General features: G+C 41.2%; 1 protein-coding gene across 7 annotated transcripts in view; it reads left to right on the plus strand.

The window, feature by feature from the left end:
* Positions 1–20311, plus strand: part of SWT1 (SWT1 RNA endoribonuclease homolog) — a 39437-nt gene extending 19126 nt beyond the window's left edge. For 5 of the 7 annotated variants that reach the window (XM_090145881.1, XM_090145882.1, XM_090145880.1 and 2 more), the window contains 6 exons: positions 5181–5326; positions 7246–7454; positions 8973–9095; positions 16853–16919; positions 17795–17859; positions 19965–20311. In XM_090145881.1, the coding sequence (XP_090002007.1) occupies positions 5181–5326; positions 7246–7454; positions 8973–9095; positions 16853–16919; positions 17795–17859; positions 19965–20070 (716 nt within the window). In that variant the 3' untranslated portion in view covers positions 20071–20311. The remainder of the gene's footprint in view (positions 1–5180; positions 5327–7245; positions 7455–8972; positions 9096–16852; positions 16920–17794; positions 17860–19964) is intronic. The other 2 variants (XM_090145885.1, XM_090145884.1) reach the window with 2 other exon arrangements.
* The last annotated feature ends 737 nt before the right edge of the window (positions 20312–21048 follow it).

A 21048-nucleotide genomic window follows, 5' to 3' on the forward strand; every position in this document is an offset into this window, starting at 1 on the left:
GACCTTCAAAATTATATCCGTGAACTGTGTGTAAGGGAAGCAATTTGTGAAGACACATTTGATGGCCCTGATATGGTCAAATTCTCAGCAGGGATGAGAGACCTAATTCTACAACAAGCTCCCTCCCATCTGTATGGTACTTTGGTCTCTATATTATGTCCCCTGGTGGCCTCAGAAGCAGTAGTCCAGCAGGCTGCCCAGTTAGTGGCTGACCTAGGTGAAACAGAACGCCTGTGGACAAGGCACAATAATTGGACATGAGAAGAAGCCGAGGTCCTGCTGGTGACTAAAACCAAAATGCTGGCTACTCAGGCTCCTCAATCGGGACTCATAAGGGTCTCCCAAAAACAAATGTTTAATGATTTAATTCGGGCTGTGGTCCAGTTTGCTAAGATTGACTGCCGGCCCAACCATATCCTTCTCCAGCTTTGGAGACAACTAAAGGACAACCAAAAATTTCAGACCTACCCTAAGAAACCAAAGGTAAGGGTTATAGAGAGAATACCAACAATGACATGGAACCTAGAAGATTTCATTGTTCCTAATAAGAAAAAAAAAAAGCCACCTCAGGTGTCTTGGGCCAGAATGCCTGAGTCACTGGAAGCAAAAGAATTGGCCATAGCTCAATTCATGGTGTGATGAGGGATGCTAGTCTCCCTAGGGCCTCCAGATGGGACCAGAGAACCTTTGTAGAATTGTCGATTTATTGGTCCAAAAAATATATTCAGTGAGTTATGGCATTAGTGGACACTGGAGCAGAAACATCAATTACCTACGGAGATCCAACCAAATTTGATGGAGACAGAGTGGTGATTGGTAGTTTTGGGGGACAGACTATTCCTGTCACCCAGGCATGGTTGAAATTGGGGATTGGATGTCTCCCACACCGGGAGTATAAGGTGTCTATTGTCCCAGTCCAAGAATAAATCTTGGGCATAGATATTCTATGGGGTCTGGGTCTCCAGACAACTGTGGGAGAGTTCAGACTTCAATAGAGATGTATCAGTATCCGGGGAGTGCAGGCAATATTAAGAGGCCATGCGAAACGTGGGCCTATTTGCCTGCCGAAACTGTGCCGGATTAGTAACGTAAGGCAGTATAGACTCCCGGGTGGGTAAGATGTAATATCGAGAACGGTGCAGGAATTGGAAAAGTGGGCATTATAAGACCTGCACACAGCCCATATAATTCCCCCATATGGCCAGTGCAGAAGTCGGATGGCGTGTGGAGAATGACAGTAGATTACAGGGAATCAAATAAGGTCACGCTGCCTATTCATGCAACTGTACCCAATATTGCCTCCCTAATGGACACATTGAGTAGGGAGATAAAAACCTATAATTGTGTCCTAGATTCAGCAAATGCGTTCTTCAGTATTTCAATTGCTGAGGAATCGCAAGATCAGTTTGTGTTTACATGAGGAGGCAGACAGTGGCCTTCCAGGTCCTGCCACAGGGGTACGTGCATTCACCAACGTATTGTCACAATCTAGTGGTGCGTCACCTGGCTGATTGGAAAGAATCTGATATGTTAACCTGTATCATTATACTGATGATCTCCTGCTGACATCCGACTCACTGGAGGCAGTAGGGCAGGCTGCAGATTCATTAACTGCTTATTTACAACAGGGGGGATGGGCTATAAATCCCCAAAAGGTGCAAGGTCTGGGGCTGTCTGTAAAATTCCTGGGGGTGGTTTGTTCAGGACCAAGTACTACCCAGTGCTGTCATAGATAAGGTTCAGGTGTGCCCAGTCCCTACAGCATCGAAGCAGCTGCAAGAGTTTCTAGGTATATTGGGTTATTGGTGTTTCTTTATATCTCACCTAGTGCAGCTGCTGAGGCCACTGTACAGACTCACATAAAAGGGGCAGCTATGGGACTGGGGGAAAACAGAACAGGATGCTTTTCAACAGGCAAAACTGGCAGTTAAACAAGCCCAGGCATTGGGTATATTTGATCCTAGCCTTCCAGCCGAGTTAGATGTTCATGTTACTCAAGATGGCTTTGGTTGGGGCCTGTGGCAACACCAGAGTTCTGTTCAGACCCCCATTGGTTTTTGGTCTCAGGTCTGGCATGGAGCAGAAGAAAAATACAGTATGATTGAAAAACAATTATTGGCTGCCTATTTGGCATTACGGGAAGTAGAGCCAGTAACTCAAACAGCTGAAGTTATAGTGAAGACCACTCTGCCAATTCAGGGGTGGGTGGAAGATCTGACCCACCTTCCTAAGACAGGGGTGGCCCAAGCACAAACAGTGGCACGATGGGTCGCCTACCTCAGCCAAAGGAGCAGTCTGTCTTCATCATCCTTGAAAGAAGAACTTCAGAAGATCTTAGGCCCAGTGACGTATCACAGTGATGCCCTAAAAGAAACACTAGTTGCTCCACCAGGGAAGAGTCCCGTTCAGGAGGGGAAATATCCTATCCCTGAAGATGCCTGGTACACAGATGGGTCCAGCAAGGGCAACCTGAGCAAGTGGAGAGCAATAGCATAGCATCCTTCGACTGAGACAATCTGGTTTGATGAGGGGGATGGTCAGAGCAGCCAATGGGCAGAACTGTGAGCCGTGTGGATGGTTATAACCAAGGAACCTGGTGATGGTATTCTGAATATCTGTACATATAGTTGGGCTGTGTACCGGGGGCTCACTCTTTGGATTGCACAGTGGGCCACCCAGGAATGGACTATCCATGCCCGACCAATCTGGGGCAAAGACTTGTGGTTAGACACATGGAATACAGTCAAACACAGGGCTGTATGTGTCTACCATGTTTCTGGTCATCAGCCCCTACAGTCACCAGGAAATGATGAAGCCGACATGCTGGCCCGAGTTAGATGGATTGAGAATTCACCACCTGAGAACATTGCCTGTTGGCTGCATCAGAAGCTACAGCATGCAGGACAAAAGACAATGTGGGCAGTTGCTAAAGCATGGGGACTGCCCATACAGCTACCTGACATCGTCCAGGCATGCCAGGATGGCGACGCTTGCTCTAAGATGAGACCGAGATCATTGCCCGAAACAACAGCCCATCTTGCCAGAGGACACAATCCTCTCCAGCGATGGCAGGTCGATTACATTGGGCCCCTTCCTTGGTCTGAGGGGACAAGATATGCCCTGACCTGCGTCGACACTGCAAGTGGGCTACTGCAGGCCTATCCAGTGCCGAAAGCAAAGCAGGCATATACCATCGAGGCACTGACTAAACTGATGTCTGCCTACGGGACACCTCAAGTCATCGAGAGCGACCAAGGGACTCATTTTACTGGTGCAATGATACAGCACTGGGCAGAAGAAAATAACATTGAATGGCAATTCCACCTGCCATATAATCCAATGGGGGCAGGCCTCATTGAATGTTATAATGGTATTCTTCAGGCTGCCCTGAAGACAGACTCCCAGTCCCTGCAGGGGTGGATAGAAAGACTGTATGAAATCTTGCGGGACCTGAATGAAAGACCCTGAGATGGCAGTCCCAGTGCCCTGAGAATGTTGGAGACGACATGGGCCACCCCGCTTAGGCTCCAAATTACGGGCACTGATCATCAGGTAAGACCCCAGACTGGTAATGAAGATAATCTTCTGCTCCCTGCCCCTGAGAAGGTACATGGCCTACTGATATTGTGGTCAACACTCCGATCTTCATGGCTAAAGGGACCCCCATCATGTCCCTATGGCAGATCAGGACACTTCCTCTGGTGCCTGACATAGTTATGCAGCCACAGATATCTGGCCAGAAGGTGTGGTACAGGCAGCTGGGACGTGCCCCAGTACAAGTGGAAGTGTTGACCTAAGATAGAAATACGGCCTGTATCTTGCCCTGGAGAGCAGACCTTCCCTTCCCGTGAGTCTTTGAGCCTTCAGGATCACCGGAAGGAACGAAATGCCATCAAAGCGTTCCAGTGTTACAGTCAGATCATGTGCGACACCTGGTGATGGCCTACATGGGACTGATGGAACATAGGATGGACCTGCACCTGACGACCGCATGCCTCCAGTAACATCATCAAGCACTGGCCCATACAAGAATATCAGTGTTCACCAATCGTCACTTGTCTTGAATTGTACCAACATGTGTCGTGATGGAACTTGTATAAGTGTTCTGATATAGCAGGTCTCTGTATTAGGAAAAGCTTACCCTTTAGTCAACCTGGTCATTAGTTCATGCTGTGAAGGGGTGGAGTGCATGGGAACTGCTGAGCCATGGCCTGAACCTCTGATTGATCACCTGAGGCAAGTAATGAGTCAGTCAGGGGAGCACAGGTGAAGGCAGTTCACCTGTGCTGCAGGAAGGGGTGGAGCCTGGCTGCACCTCTCCTAGACCCATTTAAGAGCTGACTACCAGTGGGGGAGGATCTCTCTTCTGAAGATCCACTCTGCTGCAGTTTCATAAGTGAGCCCAGGATATGGGTAAGCATTCTATCTATTTTCTTTGTATTATTATAACCTGCTTTGCCGAACTCTCTTGTTTATTTCATAATTACATCTTAATGTTCATTGATTATACAGCTGGGCATGTACTCTATATGATTAAATCACAGAATTACAGAGTCCCCAAGGTTAGAAAAGACCCACAAGATCACCCAGTTCAACCATCTAGTAATGTCGAACCAAAATCAGTGTAAAAACATTTTAATGTTTACAGTAATGGTCACTGAAGTCTCTCAACTATTTTTAGGAAGGAAGTAATCTTCCCTTCAGTTCTCTGTGTTTTATGTTGCCAAATAATCTGCACTTGATAAATAATCTGTAGAGGAGTGAAGTGGACTTAATGTGGTAAATGAGGACAGGGTAGCTTGGTGTTTTTTTTTTAAAGTAAAAAATAAAAGAACCCTTCCACTTATTTAGTGTGATCTTTATGAACTGGATTTTAACAGATACAGCTCCTCTGGGATATTGCTGTTACATCTCTATTATGTTAGATATGCCACTTGAGTCTCTTGCCAGGTTGTGGGTAAGTTTGGAGGACTTGGTTAAGATGGAGAAATGTAAGCTCTATGCCCTGTTGTTAATATTTCTCTTGAGGCTTCTTTATCTGAACCATTTTTCAAGGCCTTATATCCACCTTAGTTAATTCAGATATTTGAGTATTAAAATTGCCTCCTGACAATGCAATGCTAACAATGCTTAACATCTAATTATTATGTTTATTTCCCATGTTAATATTTAAATGTCAGGTAAAACACTGGACACCTCAACAGCTGTTGACTTGCTCCAGGAAACCAAGAAATTACTGCATGCTTTCAGTTTGAGGTCTGACTATGATGGAGTGCTGCCCCGGGCTTATGAGAAAGTGAATAAGCTATACCAAATGTGTACTGAGGTGAGAGGTGTTTCAATATTCGTTCACTTAATTGGTTCTTGAAGTTGCTCTGTTTTTGTATTGTAAACCTGGCTTCGATTTTTAAATTATTAACAGAATTTTAAAAAATTATGGCAGAAAACATTGCAATACGTTGGTTGTTTTCTAATAAACCCTCAAATTTAACTTCTATTTTCCTGTAGCGAACATCTATCTCTACATGTATGCTTGGTAGACTTTTTTCTAATATAAATGTATTAGTGTTTGGAATGTAACTGAAAAAACATTACCTTCGGTTGCCTTCAGGAAAAACATCTTGGTTTTATATTGCATTTGTAACTGTTAAAGCTGGTCTTAGGGATTAAAGTTAAGGATTTATTTTTTTATATCGATCCTGTATTATTATTCCTGGCCACATTATTTCATCTTTCTTTGTCTCAGTAGCTATATTCCTGTATTACTACATATGAAGGAGGGACTTCTTTTATACCGTGTGCTTTGTGGTAGTTAGAGAGTGTCATGATACCTTTCGTGCTCTGAGAAGTATGACCTTATGTGCAGTTCGTCTCTGAGTTACCATGGAAGAAATTTCAGTGTCTTGGTTCGTGATGACTGTTAGTTCTGAGCGTAGTGGCATACAAAGGGAGTAGTGATCCTGGGTGACTTGAAATCTTTCTTCATGTGGAAAAAGAGAGTGCGGGTTAGAATATCTGTAAAAAGTTATTTTAACTTCTGGAAAATGCTGGAAGGGAAAGGAAGAAGAGGAAGGTCAAGGAGGGGAAGGACGATCCAGTATCTTGTGCTCATGAGTCTTGGTTCTGTGTTGCACTCCTGAGTTCTACGTGATCCTCCCCCTCTACTCTGTCCTGGTAAGGCCTCATCTGGACTACTGTGTCCAGTTCTGGGCTCCCCATTACAAAAAAGACAGGGATCTCTTGGAAAGAGTCCATCAGAGGGCCACAAAGATGGTGAAGGGCCTGGAGCGTCTCTTCTATGAGGAAAGACTGAGTGAGCTGGGTCTGTTTATCCTTGAGAAGAGAAGACTGAGAGGAGACCTGATCCAGGTCTATCAATATCTAAGGTCTGGGGGGCAGAGTGGCGAGGCCAGACTGTTTTCAGCGGTATGTGGAGACAGGACAAGGGGAAACGGCCGAAAACTGGAGCATAGGAAGTTCCGCACAAATGTGCACAAGAACTTCTTTACGGTGAGGTGACGGAGCGCTGGAACAGGCTGCCCAGGGAGGTGGTGGAGTCTCCTTCTCTGGAGATATTCAAGACCCGCCTGGATGCCTACTTGTGTGACCTGGTGTAGGGAACCTGCTTTGGCAGGGGGGTTGGACTCTATCTCTGGAGGTCCCTTCCAACCCCTACAATTCTGTGATTCTGTGATTGCAGCCGGTCACTATTCTGTGATCGGTGCCACATTGAGAAAGGAGGCTTTCTGTCTGAAAACTTGTTTCCTTCTGTCCTTATCTGATTTTTGACCTCACAAGGAAATGTCATTTCACAGACTTGTTTGTGTCATATCATTTTAACCTGGATACATCTCCTGTGTCAGTTTGCCACTGATGTATGAGTACTTTTGCTATTGCGGAGGAATGTGCCATCACTCATGGGAGGGAGAGCAGTGTTGTCTTTCCATGTGCAAGTAAGAGCATTGTGGTTGATTTTAACTTACCTGTGAGGCTTTGATGTAGGGTTTTAACCTTTGCTTCAGTTTCCTGATCTACAGTTATAGAAGAAAACCTTGGTAAAACGCTGAGAGGTGCATTAGATACAGAGGCTGTCATAAGGATGGTTAAAATTGGAAAAGATATGCCTTGCTTTTTTGAGCGTCACCTTAACAACAGCAAAAGCAACCTGAAGCAATTAGAAGTTTTCAAGTTTCCTTAAGTTAGGAAATTAAATACATTCAATGTTTGCTTCTAAACTTTTATAAGGTGAGGCCAGACAGTGAGCAGAATTTATCTGAAGACAGCATGGTTCTTTCAAAAAGTTCTCCATGTGAAAGAATGGAAGAAACAACACCAAGTCTTCAAAACTGTGAAGAAAAAAGGCTGCCTGCAAGCATGCACGTTGCTCAAGAAGACAGGCACCAGGAAATCTGGTCAGTCCTTGAAGGTGTATGGAATACAATGAATTTGTACAGGTATGGTGTACTACAGAAATGTCTAAGTTAAACGTAACTTTACGTCATTTTCACTCAAAAATACCATAGGAACTACTTGTTTTTGCTCATCTTAGAGAAGAAGCTATTAGTAATTAATTGAGATTAATGAAAGCAGCACACAACTTGTCACACAAAGAAGCGAGGAGCATAAGAACTATTATATAGATGCAGTCACTGATCTGTATAGCTTGCTGTTCTTTTTCCTGGCAGTGTATGAGTAACTTGATAGAACAGTGTTGAAGAGCTTGTAAGATGCACAAATGGGAGACTTCAATGAAAATGTAATCTTTTTCTATAGAAAGAGGCATTCAAGCTCTGTGTTTTCCATTGGTGACTTCCTTCTCAAACCCTGTGGAACTGTACTAGCCTATACAAAAGCACTTTTAAAATTATTTTTAAACCTTAATTGATTGGAAATAGTTTTTAAGTAAATTTTTTCATCTTAAAGGTGAAATATCCAAATGCAGAATCTCAAGCTCAAAATTGCATGTAAGAAAAGTCCCTCCATTAGAAGTCTTGCTGCTGTTTTTGTTATTTTTGAAGAGTCTGCTTGAAAATCATTTTAACACTGTGCTTTTTTTTTTTGCATGTTATTAAAAAAAAAGTGTGAATAAATACTGTGACATTTTTGTAGTCTTAATCTAAAATCTTTTTTGAGATCTGGGCTCTGAGTTCTGTCAAGCACAAAGGAATGTTGTGTTTTTTTTTTTATAATCTGTTAAGAACTCATATAATAAACAGTAACTCTACCCATGCCACTTCTAAACCAATCTTTCAGTATGCTGTGGATCTGCACCAGTGTAATTCTTTTGGGCTTGCACCAATGCAGATTAATCTGACTTGAAGCTCAAGAAGGTGACTTCATGTGCTGTTCAGGCCAAATGAGGATCTGCATCAGAAAACAGTCTCAGTGTAAAACAATTCCTCCTCCAGAGTGGGGATAATTGGTTCTCTGGCTGGAATATTTCTCAGTTTCGTGGTTGCAAATAGACATTGTTTCATGAGAAAATCTATTTCAAAAATACCACTTGAAATGAAAATGGAGCTGAGTTGTTGGATGTCGCTGCCTGTTAAAGACTGTGGTGTGAAGAAAATACAACATTCTGGAATTGTTGGTCATTTCACACTCATCTTACATCAAAAAAATCCTGCTTATCTCCCACCAGTGGAGCTTATTCTTCATGAATGCAATGCAGCTTGTGGTCCCAGTGCAACCACTGAAGGAAAGGTGTCAGTCCTGTTCCACTAAATATGGAAAATGAAAAAGCTTGGACAAGTACATAGAAAGCAATTTTCTTTGCTTCTTCAGCCTAAACATCCTCTTCTGGGGGTTTGCAGAGGCTTCCTAGACTTCTTTAGATGATATGGTTATAGTATTGATTGATGTTTGACCTTGTTTTATTAATAGTCAGAATGCAGTGTATACAAACAACAGTGAATTTAAAGGATTTTTACTTACTGCTTTTCTTTGTTTCATCTTTATTTTTGTAATATTAGGCTTGAAATTTTCCAGAAGTTAGAGTCTAACACAGTAATTGTGAAGTCTTCATTTGAAGAAGCTTTTTCAGGACTGCAGAAACTGTTAGCAGCTGTGAATTATATCCTTGAAGGAATTCGTAGGTGAGCATTTCAGCAAGTCATAAGAACAGCAATCACTGAGTCCTAAAAGTCACTTAACTATTGGTGCCAAATTAGAGGTTACATGTTCATGCTTAGTTTCATAATTTTCAGTAACATCTCAGTATTATATGTATATAGTACAATTTATTGGTAATGAAAAAATAATTAACTCTTGGTAGACCACCAGATTTCTTGCAGTGAATTTTCTCTTTTATGACTTGAAACTTGTTTTGATGTGATGACAAGCCACTGGCAACTGCTTGTAGTGTAACAGTAACTGTGACATGGTTAAATGCTGCATTAGTGGCAAGAGAATCATTTAGAACATTTATTTTTCAAATGTGAGGCCTGCTGGAATTGGGTATATTTCTGATGGTTAAATGGAATTTTGAGATTTCATTGTTACTTAATTCTAGAGTATTCTTAATTATTCTTAATGAGTCAAAACCTGTTCTATTGCAGTGGTAACAAGCTGAACTCTCTGCTTCGGCAGAATAATGTTCCCTCTGTTCCTTCTTCCTCCATTTTTTTTTTTTGTATGTGTGTGCTGAAAAATAAATATGGACTGCAGAAAGATGAAGGTATTTCTTGTGCAGTCTTTACATAGTCCTCATTTCATAGCAGTGAAGTTTAATCAGCAGCAGGAACAGCTACAGAAGAATACTTGAAGTTCTCTTGACTGTGCAGCTCTCTCCATTTCCTGCTCATGTCCTGTAAAGGGTTCTTATAGAAACTGCTTTGTAATTGTGATTGAAGTTACAGATACTGCTGTAAGCATCCTTAACAGAGGTGTTTCTGACACTTTTTCTTTTCTCACTGGAAGCAACTTATCTTCTATATTTTCCCTTGTGGAAGAACTCTAAAATAACAAGGTCTGCCATTATGTCAGAGAAATCTGTTTTTCAGAAAATGTGCCTTTTGATTAGAAAAGTGCTTGAGGCAAACAGGATTCCGGTCCTTTGTTGAAATGAGGAATCTATTTTCTGTTCCACATGATTACACTGAAACTCAGTAACGTTTATGAAATAATTCTGAAATACTCTTTAATTTTTCTTTTCTACTACTAAACTATAATACACTATTATTAGTTCTGTAAATAAAAGTGGTTTTCTTAAAATGTTTCAATTTGAAAAGCTTGCTGTGAGTTTGTCCCCTGAAGTTGCAGTAGGGGGCGTCGTGGGGCAGGAAATTCAGGAGCTATATATACAACGTGTGTCTGTTTTCATACAACGTGTGTCTGTTTTCATACAACGTGTGTCTGTTTTCATCTTAGTGTGAGGTTTTTGAGTAGATTTTCCAGCTAGAGTCAGAAGCTGTGCTTCTAGGTCACTGCAGTTACATATGTAACATACAGAATACATACGTGTTATATATTTATAACAGAGTATCAAAACAGAAAGTTGAAGCTTGTGAAAGCGAGGAGGCTCATTTTACTGGAGTATCTCAGCCTTTCTAAGGCTGAACTTAAAATGTATTTATTTCCCTTTTTTCTTTTTCTTTTTTTTTTTTTTTTGAAATAGTACCTTACAGTAATTGGTGTGATTACAGAAAATGAAGCATCTGGAGAAAAAGTAGTGAAAAAGTTTTAACTAAAGGTTTAGTGACAAATCATGGTAGCTTCTGTTCCTTGCTATCTCAAACAAATAAGAAAGAAACTTGTGGAAAGTTTGGAATGTTAAAAAATAAGTTGTGTTGAAAGTTCAGCGGCATTAGAAGTTCAGGCTTTGTGGTTGTTAAAAACAGTTAGAAAAACACAGTTGCTCTTCTTGACATAAGTGTGTGACTGTGCACTTCCTCATAAGCAAACATATTCTGCAACACTGCTGTGTCTGTCCAGACCTCCCGACCTGAACATGCTTGTGGCAAATACAGATATTATAAAAAAACAGGCTGCTGCTTGGGCGAGTTCTCACCAGTAGCTCTGTGCATCTTACCCTGCCCTCAAGACTTCTGTCATGCAGTACAGACTTTTATCTTTGTTTCTTCCTAGAGTGGTATTGATAGCAGAACAGAAATTACGTGGCAATGTGCCGCATGCCATAGATGTTGGGCAGCATTACAGTAAAGGCAATAACCAGTATGGCTAGTGTCTGTATGTAACCTGCCTGTTGGCAGCAGGGCTCCATGCAAACAGAACATTACTTCATAGCTGTCTCAGACTGTGGGAGCTGATCATGGGAGCTCCTGTTTTATCACTGTCGTCTTGAGATTTACTGCTTAAGAAGTGAGCACAAATGGCTCCTTTCCCCTTTATGTACAGAAGGGCATGGTACACGCTCATGTGCATTACATGGATTCACAACAAAGAAAGATGATTAAATCTCCAAAGCTTGTATGTCTACTTGTGAAGCCATGAAATGTTTCTCAGGTTTGCAGCATTACCAAAAATCAGCACCTCATCCATTGCTCTCAGCGTTTTGGAGATTAGCTGTGTGTTTCTCAGAATGCTTTAAAGCAAATGTACTACGTTATTTATAAAATGCCAAAGGCTGGAAGAGTAGGAAGAAAAGTCTGTTGGCAGTCTTCACTTATTCCAAAGCAATTATATCAGTCCACAAGTCATTTTATGTAACTAAAGTATAAAAATTGTTTTTAATTGCATTGAGTAGTATTTCTGCATCTTTTCAGTAATGGCTTACGCTAGTATTGAGTATTGTGTGTTAGTTGTGTTAGATATTATTTTGAACTAGTTTACAAGGGGCCCATTGTGGGTTCTGATCCTTGAAATATTTTTTGGTTTTCAAGTAGCTCTTTGAGGCAACAGAAGAATTTATGCGATTTGAGGTTTCCAAGTTTGTGCCAAGTTTTTCATCACTTTAAAAGTTCTTTCACTGGTCCTATTGGAAGGTATTTGGGCCCTTCATGTTTGGACGAAGAAAAGTTTAAGTATTTGTCACAGATGATTAGTTCTTCAGAAATTCTGTTTGAAGAAATGCAGAATGCATCACAAGAAATGGCTGCTGGGGTGTAGGTACTGGAAGATAGGGATGTATTGGAGCTGCATCACTTCCCTCCTCTCTACGCATTGAGGATGTGTTTAACTCTTCACCTGTTGAAGTCAAGGTGTGTGCCAGTAGATTGGAAGTGCTTGCAGCCTTTTATGGCTAGTCTTCTGAAATATCATCTTAAGACTTGCTGGTCTTCCCCTTAACATAGTGATTGGAATGCTAGGATCAGACAGCTTCCTTAACCTTTTGAAAGCTTTGTTGGCAGCATTTGTGTGTGTCTGAAGGTGTCTGTGTAAACCAACTGTCACTCGACTGAGCGTAACTCCTGATTTGAGGGTCTGCATGCCTTTATGTGGAACCTTACTGTGTTGTGGTTCCTGACCAAGTTAATCTAGATATGAAGTCCCTTTCAACATCAGAAGTGTGTTTAGTCTCCGGTGAATTTATGTAGTTCTTTCTGGTTGGTTGCTGCTTTTTTTAAGCTGTATGCTAAGAAAAAAAAATACTTTGTTCACATGCCAACTTCAAAATTGCTCACAAAAAATGGCTTACAGCAAATACTGTTAGCTACAGTACTCAGACATTTGTACTAATGCAAGGTATGCAGGTATCTGCTACCTACTGCAGGAAGTAACCTGAATTGTACGAACCTGAATATATGTACAATTTGGAAAGCACTCGTTTATTAATTTCTCATCTAAACATTTTTAATTTTAAAGTATAACTTTATTAGAGATCTTCTCAGAAATGCAGTGAAGTGTTACCGTATCCGATCTTATCTCTGAGTTGGATGTTTTGCAGTTAACTAACTTAAAAACAGTCCTATTGATTTGAAAACAGTTCAGCAGATGCGGAGAAACTGTTTCCTTAGTCTTTCTTAGGGAATTGAGATGTTTTTTTTCTTGATGTGTAGTTAGTAAATTCTTTCTTCCCTGAGACTGCTAAGATATTTAGTTATTTTCATCAGAATATCCCTATGTTAAGAGCTCTACTTTCAGTCTTTCTCCTTATGCCGTCTCTTTCTGTAAGTAAAACAGAGAGAAAGTCCCACTTGAAAAAGTACTGGACTTCCCTAGCACTAGTTGTTTGTTGGTTTTGTTATTATTTATGTGAAACCCAAGACATCCTTGACGAATGAAGAAAAGCTGTTAAATTGCTTGTTGTCCCTTATTGTAGCGGTGTAATGAGGAATTGCTGAGTTACCAAGATTTTAGGTGGCACAGAAGTTTTGTTTTTCCATCTGTTATTCTTTTTTGCCTTTCTTGTCTTCTGACTTCGAAGTTAACCAGAACATTACACGGTTAAGCCAGGCACGTCCCAGAGGTCAATTGCATGCAGTTTAGCCCAGCCCATACAGTGGCTCCCACTGCCTTGCACCATCACGGCAGCAGCTCATCATGTGCGTTTTCCACTGTCTGAACTGGAACCAGGGCATGGGGAGGGTGTAGTGGAGTGCTAACCCAAGTTGTGGCAAACAATTTCATGCATTTTGACATACTAGCTAGAGATGGTCCTGTAAGCAGTGAAAGATATGCAGCCTTGTTTTGATAAAGGAATTTGAGATTTCAAGAGTGCTGAAAAAAATCAATTTTTTAATGTATTTGTAAGTCCATTTTCAGTTGGCATAAAAACATTGCTTTCCAATTTTCAAATGCAATGTATAGAGTAGCAGTCAGATATTCAAATCTGATGGTATCTCTCTGCCAGACTTCTGTGTTTTTACCTGGAAGTGGCTAAGCACCATACAGTCATTCACTCCCTCCTCCTCTTTCCAGTGGGATGGAGGACAGAACTGGAGGAAAAAACAAAACAGAACTCATGGATTGAGATAAAAGTAAAAGAAAAAGGATCATAGTTGTGAATGTATGTAAGGAGCAATGCAGGATCAATTGCTCAGCCCCACATAGCTGAGACAGAAGGGTGTCTGCAACCTCCCCAACCATGTGCTCACCTATTGCTTGGGGCCGTGACCTTGGAATTCCACTGCACCAGAGAAAAATACCCCACACTTCACTATCACGTATGATTCATGTCATCCCTTTTGGTTATTATGTGTGCTTGCAAACAGTTATTGTCAAGGGTGAAATACAGGAGGAGTAAAAGTTCATCAAAAATTTCAGACAAACACCTTGAGAACTTACTGACAATTGCAATACCTTCCATTCAACCAGACTGATGTGTTGGTTTCACAAAAACAATGTCAAATATCCCACATGTTCTATGGGTTTTCTCTTTTTTTATATATTTTTATTAAAACATAAGAATACATTATGTTAGTTGTAAACATTAACTGTCCTGCATATCTTACATGTTGCCCAAGGCAATTCCTCTTCACTCACTGTACCATAGATAAGACAGAAGATTGGATGCCCATATCTAGAAGCTTACTTTTCTGCAGTGAAGTCTCTTAGCCTTGTGACTGAGCCCTGTGTCCATCAGGTGGGCTGCTGCCATCAGACAGCACCATCAGCCAAACAGCACTGGTCTCTGTGCAGCTCAGGGAGGAGGAATGCTGAGAGTGAACATAGGCTGAATTTTGAGAGCGACTGCTGCACGTTCTGCTATAGCTTTGTGTCCGTATACCTTACATCTCATTGTCCATGAGCTCAGTGGCTGTGAGTGAGTGGCTGGCAGGCTGACCTGCTTTCTTTGCCAGATTGTGTTTTTCTTCTTCTCCCTGGGTAAATTTTCTGATCCTTTCCAAATAGGCTTTGCTTTTTTTCCCAGCCAAGTGTGGAATCCTGTCATGAGCTGTTTCCTGTCCATTCTTGATATCATACCTGTGAGTGCATTTGTCCTGCCAGCTGTCTGATGCCAGGAGGGAAACAAACATCCCAGATGGGGTGTGAAGCCTTGTTGCTTTTGAGGTACAAATTGTTAAGTCTGGTTCTCTCCTTCCTTCCCTCTGCTCCAGAAGTAATAGTTAGCTCCCACTTTGTAGCTGGCATCCGTACTGGCATTCAGTATCTCTGTGTAACACGCCCTTTCTGTTACTCGTATTCAGAAATCTTCATAGACCCATACTACGGCTTGATGCCAGGACAAATTGCATTTTCATGGCATTCCAGCCTTGCCAACAGTTGCTCAGAGTAGAGTGTTTGGAGTAATTAGAAGTTGCAGTGTGTGACAGAGGGCCATTCGTAGTTTGGTTTTGCACAGCTGAACTAATAGGAAAGGCAAAGGGTGTCCATGGGTTTCCTTTTGAAGTACTTTTGATGTAATGTTAGGAGAGAAGCAGCAGCAGTGGTTAAATAAGTGCAGAGTAAATGTGTATGAAAACGTTCAGATTTTCAAATGTACGTCTCCTACAAAGTCTCTGCTTTCCATAGAACAGAATGGTGGCTACTGGAGATGGGAGGAATGTGAAGGGATTTTAAAATAGCAGCTGCAGTGTAAAATCCCTGCCCATGTGCTCCTGCAACTTGTAGCCCAAATGCTGCTTAGCTGGAAACAGCAGTAGGAGGATGAATGTTGACCTGTTAAGGATTTGTGGGGGAAGTTAATGTGTAGGCTCTTCTCTCACCAAATTGTTTTCTGAATTTCATGTACTGCAGTATTTCATCCTTAAACAGTTGTCTTTCATTTGAAGATATTGTAGCGCTTTGAGCCAAATCTTAGGTCTCTTCTTATGTGTTATAAACCCAGGAGGAACTATTGTGACTGTCCAAACTATCTCTATATAAAGTCCATTGCAGGATTTAATGTTGTTATTTATTTGCTTTTTAACACATTTTACTTGAGTTTATTCAGAGAACTAGGAATACGGCTGGCTCGTTCATCCAGCTGGGGCCTGGGAACATTCAGTAAATGGAGCCGATGCTATGAGCAGCTTGCTTGTATACTTTGGCACCAAGTACCAAAATAAGCATGCTCTCACCCCCAGCATCCTTACGTGGGATTGGTAGGAGTGGAGAGGGTTGCCTGCTCTGAGCTTGTAGCGTGTGTTCTGTGAAACCCCCACTGGGTCTGCAGCATTCTCATTGATGTCAGGATTTGGGGATTTAAACAGATGCATCATTGGCTTCCTCATAACCACTGAATGTTGCCTGCAGCTCGGGGACCAGGAAAGTAAATAGTTTCCCAAATAATTTTTTTTTAAGTTGAGTAATTTTCTTAATTTATTTACTTAAAATCTAACATAAGGCAGAATTTTATCAGGATTTCTTAACAGATGAAAAGTGTTATGTGATGTTTAGTGTAATACAAGAATGTTGTGGGTTTTTCCCTGTGAATACAAATGAAGTTAGGAAGGAGAAGTATTTCTTTGGGAGAATTGCTTCTCTGTTGGTTCACTTTTGGATCCTTGTGGTAACAGGCATACATCCTTCAGCCTCATGACACAGCATGGAGAGTGAAAGCTAGCAGAGGGCAGCTCTGCCTGCAGCGTGCATGCAAGGACTGGGCTCTGGAGAGGAGCTGTGGGCTGTCCTATGCATTCTGTGCCTGCATAAAGCACTAGTATGTCATGCAGTTTCAAGTCCTTCAGAAAAAACCCTCTGCAGCTGTCATAGTTTCATAGTTTCACTTCTCAGTATTGGGTTGAACAGGTTATTCTTAGAAGCAGAAAAAATGGGATGTAAAATGTAAAAATTGGGTTGTGCATCAAAATATTGGAGAGAATGAGTTACAGTATTAGCTAGAAAAATTGAAAGGGATGAGTGGGAGGAAAAAATCTTCAAAAATTATAGTTTATTTTTTCTTTAAGGAAACTAATTTTTTTTTATGAAGTGTATATCTGATTGCTAATTTTTAATTATTTCATGGATTCATTTGGCACACTTAAAAAAACCAAAACCTTTTCTTTTTCAGAGTTCTGGCCCCAAACAGTAGTTTCCAAGATATTTGGACACTGTATAACTTCCTTATAAGCCATGAGGTATGAAGTTTTCTTTAACATCTTGTCAGGTGCACTTCTATTTCAGTTCATTTTGATTTAAAGTAGTTACAAGGCTAGCTGTCTCAGCAGTTCATTTCCATTAAGCTAGAATTTTGAAGATTAGCTTTTATTCACTTTACTAGATATTAGACCCAAGATGCTTGCTTGGGCAAAACCTACAAAAATTATTAGAATCTGTACCAGTACTTGAGTTGCTTCCATGACTTTTGGATCACTCATTTGTTATGAATGTTTCATAAGAAAAGCCTCGAAGCTGAAGGCAGCAAAACAGCCTGACCTAATAAGCATTTTTAGAAGACAGAGTGTTTGACTATGGAGAATATTGGCTACAGTTGGCAGAAAAATTTAAAAAAAGGGTAAACAGAAATTACCAGCTCTTCTTGAATTTTTCAGTGCTGAAGGATTTTAAGAAGAGGAAACAAGTGTGTGCTTACAATATGATATATGTGTTTTTCCACTGAATACACATATATTTCAGATTTTCAATCCTTTCCCATAGAGGAAATTACTGTTTTTCAGGCCTGCACGTATAGAATGACTGTATTCATGGAATTAAAGTGAGTCAGAACTTATTGTGGTTGCTACAGGATTACAGAGGGAAGGAAGATGTGTGTTTTTGCAGGAATTGTTAGAAAACAGAACTGGAGTGGTATTTGTCAGTCACGTTGTATGCGCTCATAATAGTGATAATTGATTTTATGCTCCATAATGTGACTTTTTTTCTTTTATGTGTAGTCTCAGCTTGAGGGCCTGTTAAGTAATACAGTAACAGTATCTGTTATACTAGCTGCATAATTTAATTGGTGTGCAATACTTGGGAAATTACTGCAGTAATTCTTTGTTCTTTGTTTTAGATAAATAGCAGTATAACATTTACTGCTGAGGAGCTCTATGACTGTGTCTCACAAGAGTTATATCGGTAAGCCACTTATGGATCAATCTGATGGGTTCTGATGCAGCATTTCCTGTACTGTGTGGGCCTGAGTGCAATAAGAGAACTTGTTCTGTTAAGTGAAATAATTGCTTCTGTAGGAAGGGGATAGAGAAGACAAATGGGGAGAATTTCGTAATAGGCTATTAGACCAGAGTGGGTGAGTGCAGGACGTGCTTAGAGGCCAGGCAGCAGCACTGGCATAGAGTTGTCCAGCTGTTTGACATGAGGGGAGGTGTTGGGCCTGCCTTCCTGTACTGGTTTTGCATTGCTGGTTTTGCAGTGGGCAGGACCAGTGTAGTTAGCATCCATTCAAAGGCGGTTAGAATGTGGAAGAGCATTTAAATTAATTTCAGTGTACCTGCAGTACTCTTTGCAACTGAGCTCATAATCACTGTGAAAACTTTGAAGTCCACAGAGGAAGAAAGCCTGTGGCTTTCAAACCCTGTGGCACTGGAAACTGGGCGTGTGTGCAGCTGTGTGCTGCATTGTGGTCATTGTTCGTGAGGCTATAAATTACACTATTGTGTCTTACTCTGTGGTTAGTAATTACTGTGGAAAAAAAATGGAGAAGCCAACTTAAGATTTTGATTACTGTATCTATTTTAGGAGGGCTTTTATGGTTCAGTTGCAAGGAAAACTATGTTCTGTTGCACAGCTGATGGTTGTTAAAGGCCTTAAACACATTAGTCTGAAATAAATGTTGTGCAAATCTTAATTCTTCACTGGAAGAAGAATTAAGTTCTGGAAAGTTTCTGGCTCATAAATTTTTCCTGAGTTTGCGTAGTTGGGGGCTTGTAAGTCCCCATTCAGTGGAGTTCTTAAAATGCCAAAAAATATTTACTTATAATAAACCAAAAGTGGTTATTAAAAGGTGGGTAAATATTTTCCTCAGAATTCCCCTGATGTGCTGTCTGTGGTATAGATAAGATTTAGCTGTAACCTAGCAGGATTTGGATTTGTATGGTCCTGTGTGGAGCCCAGATCTGGACTCTGTGATCCTCGTGTGTCCTTCCGTTTGGGGATGTCCTATGTTTCCGTAACATAGAACAGAACTGCAGGATGGCTGAGGTAGAAGAGGCCTCTGGAGATGACCCAGCCTGACCTCTGTGCTCAGGCAGGTCCCATGAACATGTCACCTGGCGTTGCACTGAAGTAGGCAGCTCGAGGGGTGGCTGCCCAGCCTCCAGGCAGCCTGTGCCAGGGCGCTATGCTCAGGCAGACCTCTGTGTTTCAGTTCTTGTCCGTCGGGCCCGGCTGCACACCTGCCCCTGTGGGCTCCTCCTCCAGCAGTGCTGTGCAGAACCCCCTTGCACTGTGCTTGTGCTGCTGCTCAGGTGTCAGAGTGGCTGACAGCTGCCTCTAAGGGCCTCATCCATTTTCTCCACCCATCAGGCAGGCTGTGGCAAACGCACCCCAGTCGCAGCGTTAGTCTGCCCTGGTATCTATATCTGCAAGCTCCTATTCTGCCAATTGCCCAGCAGAGGCAAAGCTCCACATGCTGCACGTGCGCTCACATAAGGGGCAACTCCACCACCTCATCCTGCTGGCCTGCTTCCTATGTGATCAGGTTTCGGTACATTTTTTGAAACAGCAGCCTAGATAATGGGTGCACTGCGAAGCTGAAGTCAGAGTTCTCGCCTGCCCTGTATCAGTCTGATGCAGTGTACCTGGGATGGACCTGTTTGCCCTGGGGGACAGAAATGTACAGAGCTGACTTGCAGCTCATGCTGCTGTTTCTCATAGGTGTGTATTTTATATGAGCTGAAGACAGTTTTGTGTTGAGAAGAATGAAGTCATGCTTGCTGTGTGCCCTCAAGGCTGTTTCTTTTTAAAGATTTCATTGCAGAATACAGCTGAAAGCACATGATGATTAGCTATCTGTGAAATAAATTTAGTCTTTTGCTTTAAAGATAAAATAACATTGAGATTTCCAGTGATACTAAGTATTTTCTGCTTTTGACAGCATTAGAGTGCAACAGTAGAATTAATTCCTTTGAATTTTAAAGCAGCATACTGAAATATTCCTGTCTATAAAATGAGGTGTCTCATGTCCTAATAACCATCTTTTATAACCGTCTTTTCTTCTCTAGAGGAAGATTAGAGGTGGGCTGTTGCCAACTGGCTGAACTGCATCACAACATCAAGCAGCATCATGCATCTGCACACATGGAAGCAAAGACCAGGGGGTGGCTGTGACACCGCAAGGTCTGTAACCACAGTGCTCACCCTTGATTTTGGTCCAAATGAAGTCAGAAGAGCACTGAGAGGGAATGTTCAAGAAGCCAAAACTGCCTTCTTTTTTTCTCAACGGTGCTGTTTTATAATTGAGTTGAAGGAAAAAAAAGAAAAAAAAAAGATATTTTGACTCTTAACTAGTAGCATTTCCTGTTTCAAGTGAAGATCTCTGGTCTGATAAAAGTTTTGTGATATACCAAGTTGGAAGTTAGAGCTGTTATTAATGATTATGTGGTTATATAGAAAAATCAGTAAGTCTGGGGTTTTTTGCTGATTTTTTTTTTGGAAGTAAAGTGCTGGGGAAAAAAAAAAATATCCACTCTTGAAAGGAGTGGAATGAGCACAGTTGAATGCAAAGCCTTAGAGGCACAATGCTTGCCATTCCCATAGCTAGGAAGGATTTAAACACAAATGCAGTGTGTGAGTCCTGCATACTGCACTATGGTAAGGCTAGAGAGAGAAGGTAAGGAAAGAAGTGGATTGATGCTCGCTGTCATGTAGATGTTTGTCCTGGGCCTTTCTTTAGTGCTTTTGTCAGAATATCCTGAATACATTTTCCATCAAAAAATCTGTTAAAAGCATTGAAACCTGAAGTGTATGTAATTAGGCATGTGAATGATACTTCAAAAAAAAAAAAAAAAAAAAGAAAAAAACCCTTGAAATGTTATCAAATTGAAAGTGGTGCTTTTCCTTTTTTAAAATATCCACTTAATCTTCATACAGTAGAAACTTGCTAGAAAAACTCTTGGTGAATTTCTCATTCTTCTCATCCTCTTTTCTTACAAAAGCACAAGCATCTCTTTCCCTGTGTGTTATACCTGTAGTCTGTCTGCTTCAAAGGTGACAACTCTGTTCAAATCTATTGTTTGTTGCTCTCCAAAACTGCTTTAATTAAGTCAACAAAACTTTCTAAAAGCCATTTCCAATGCTGCTGTGGCC

Source organism: Phasianus colchicus, chromosome 9 (assembly GCF_987193195.1).
Source record: "Phasianus colchicus chromosome 9, bPhaCol1.hap1.1, whole genome shotgun sequence".
NCBI lineage: Eukaryota > Metazoa > Chordata > Aves > Galliformes > Phasianidae > Phasianus > Phasianus colchicus.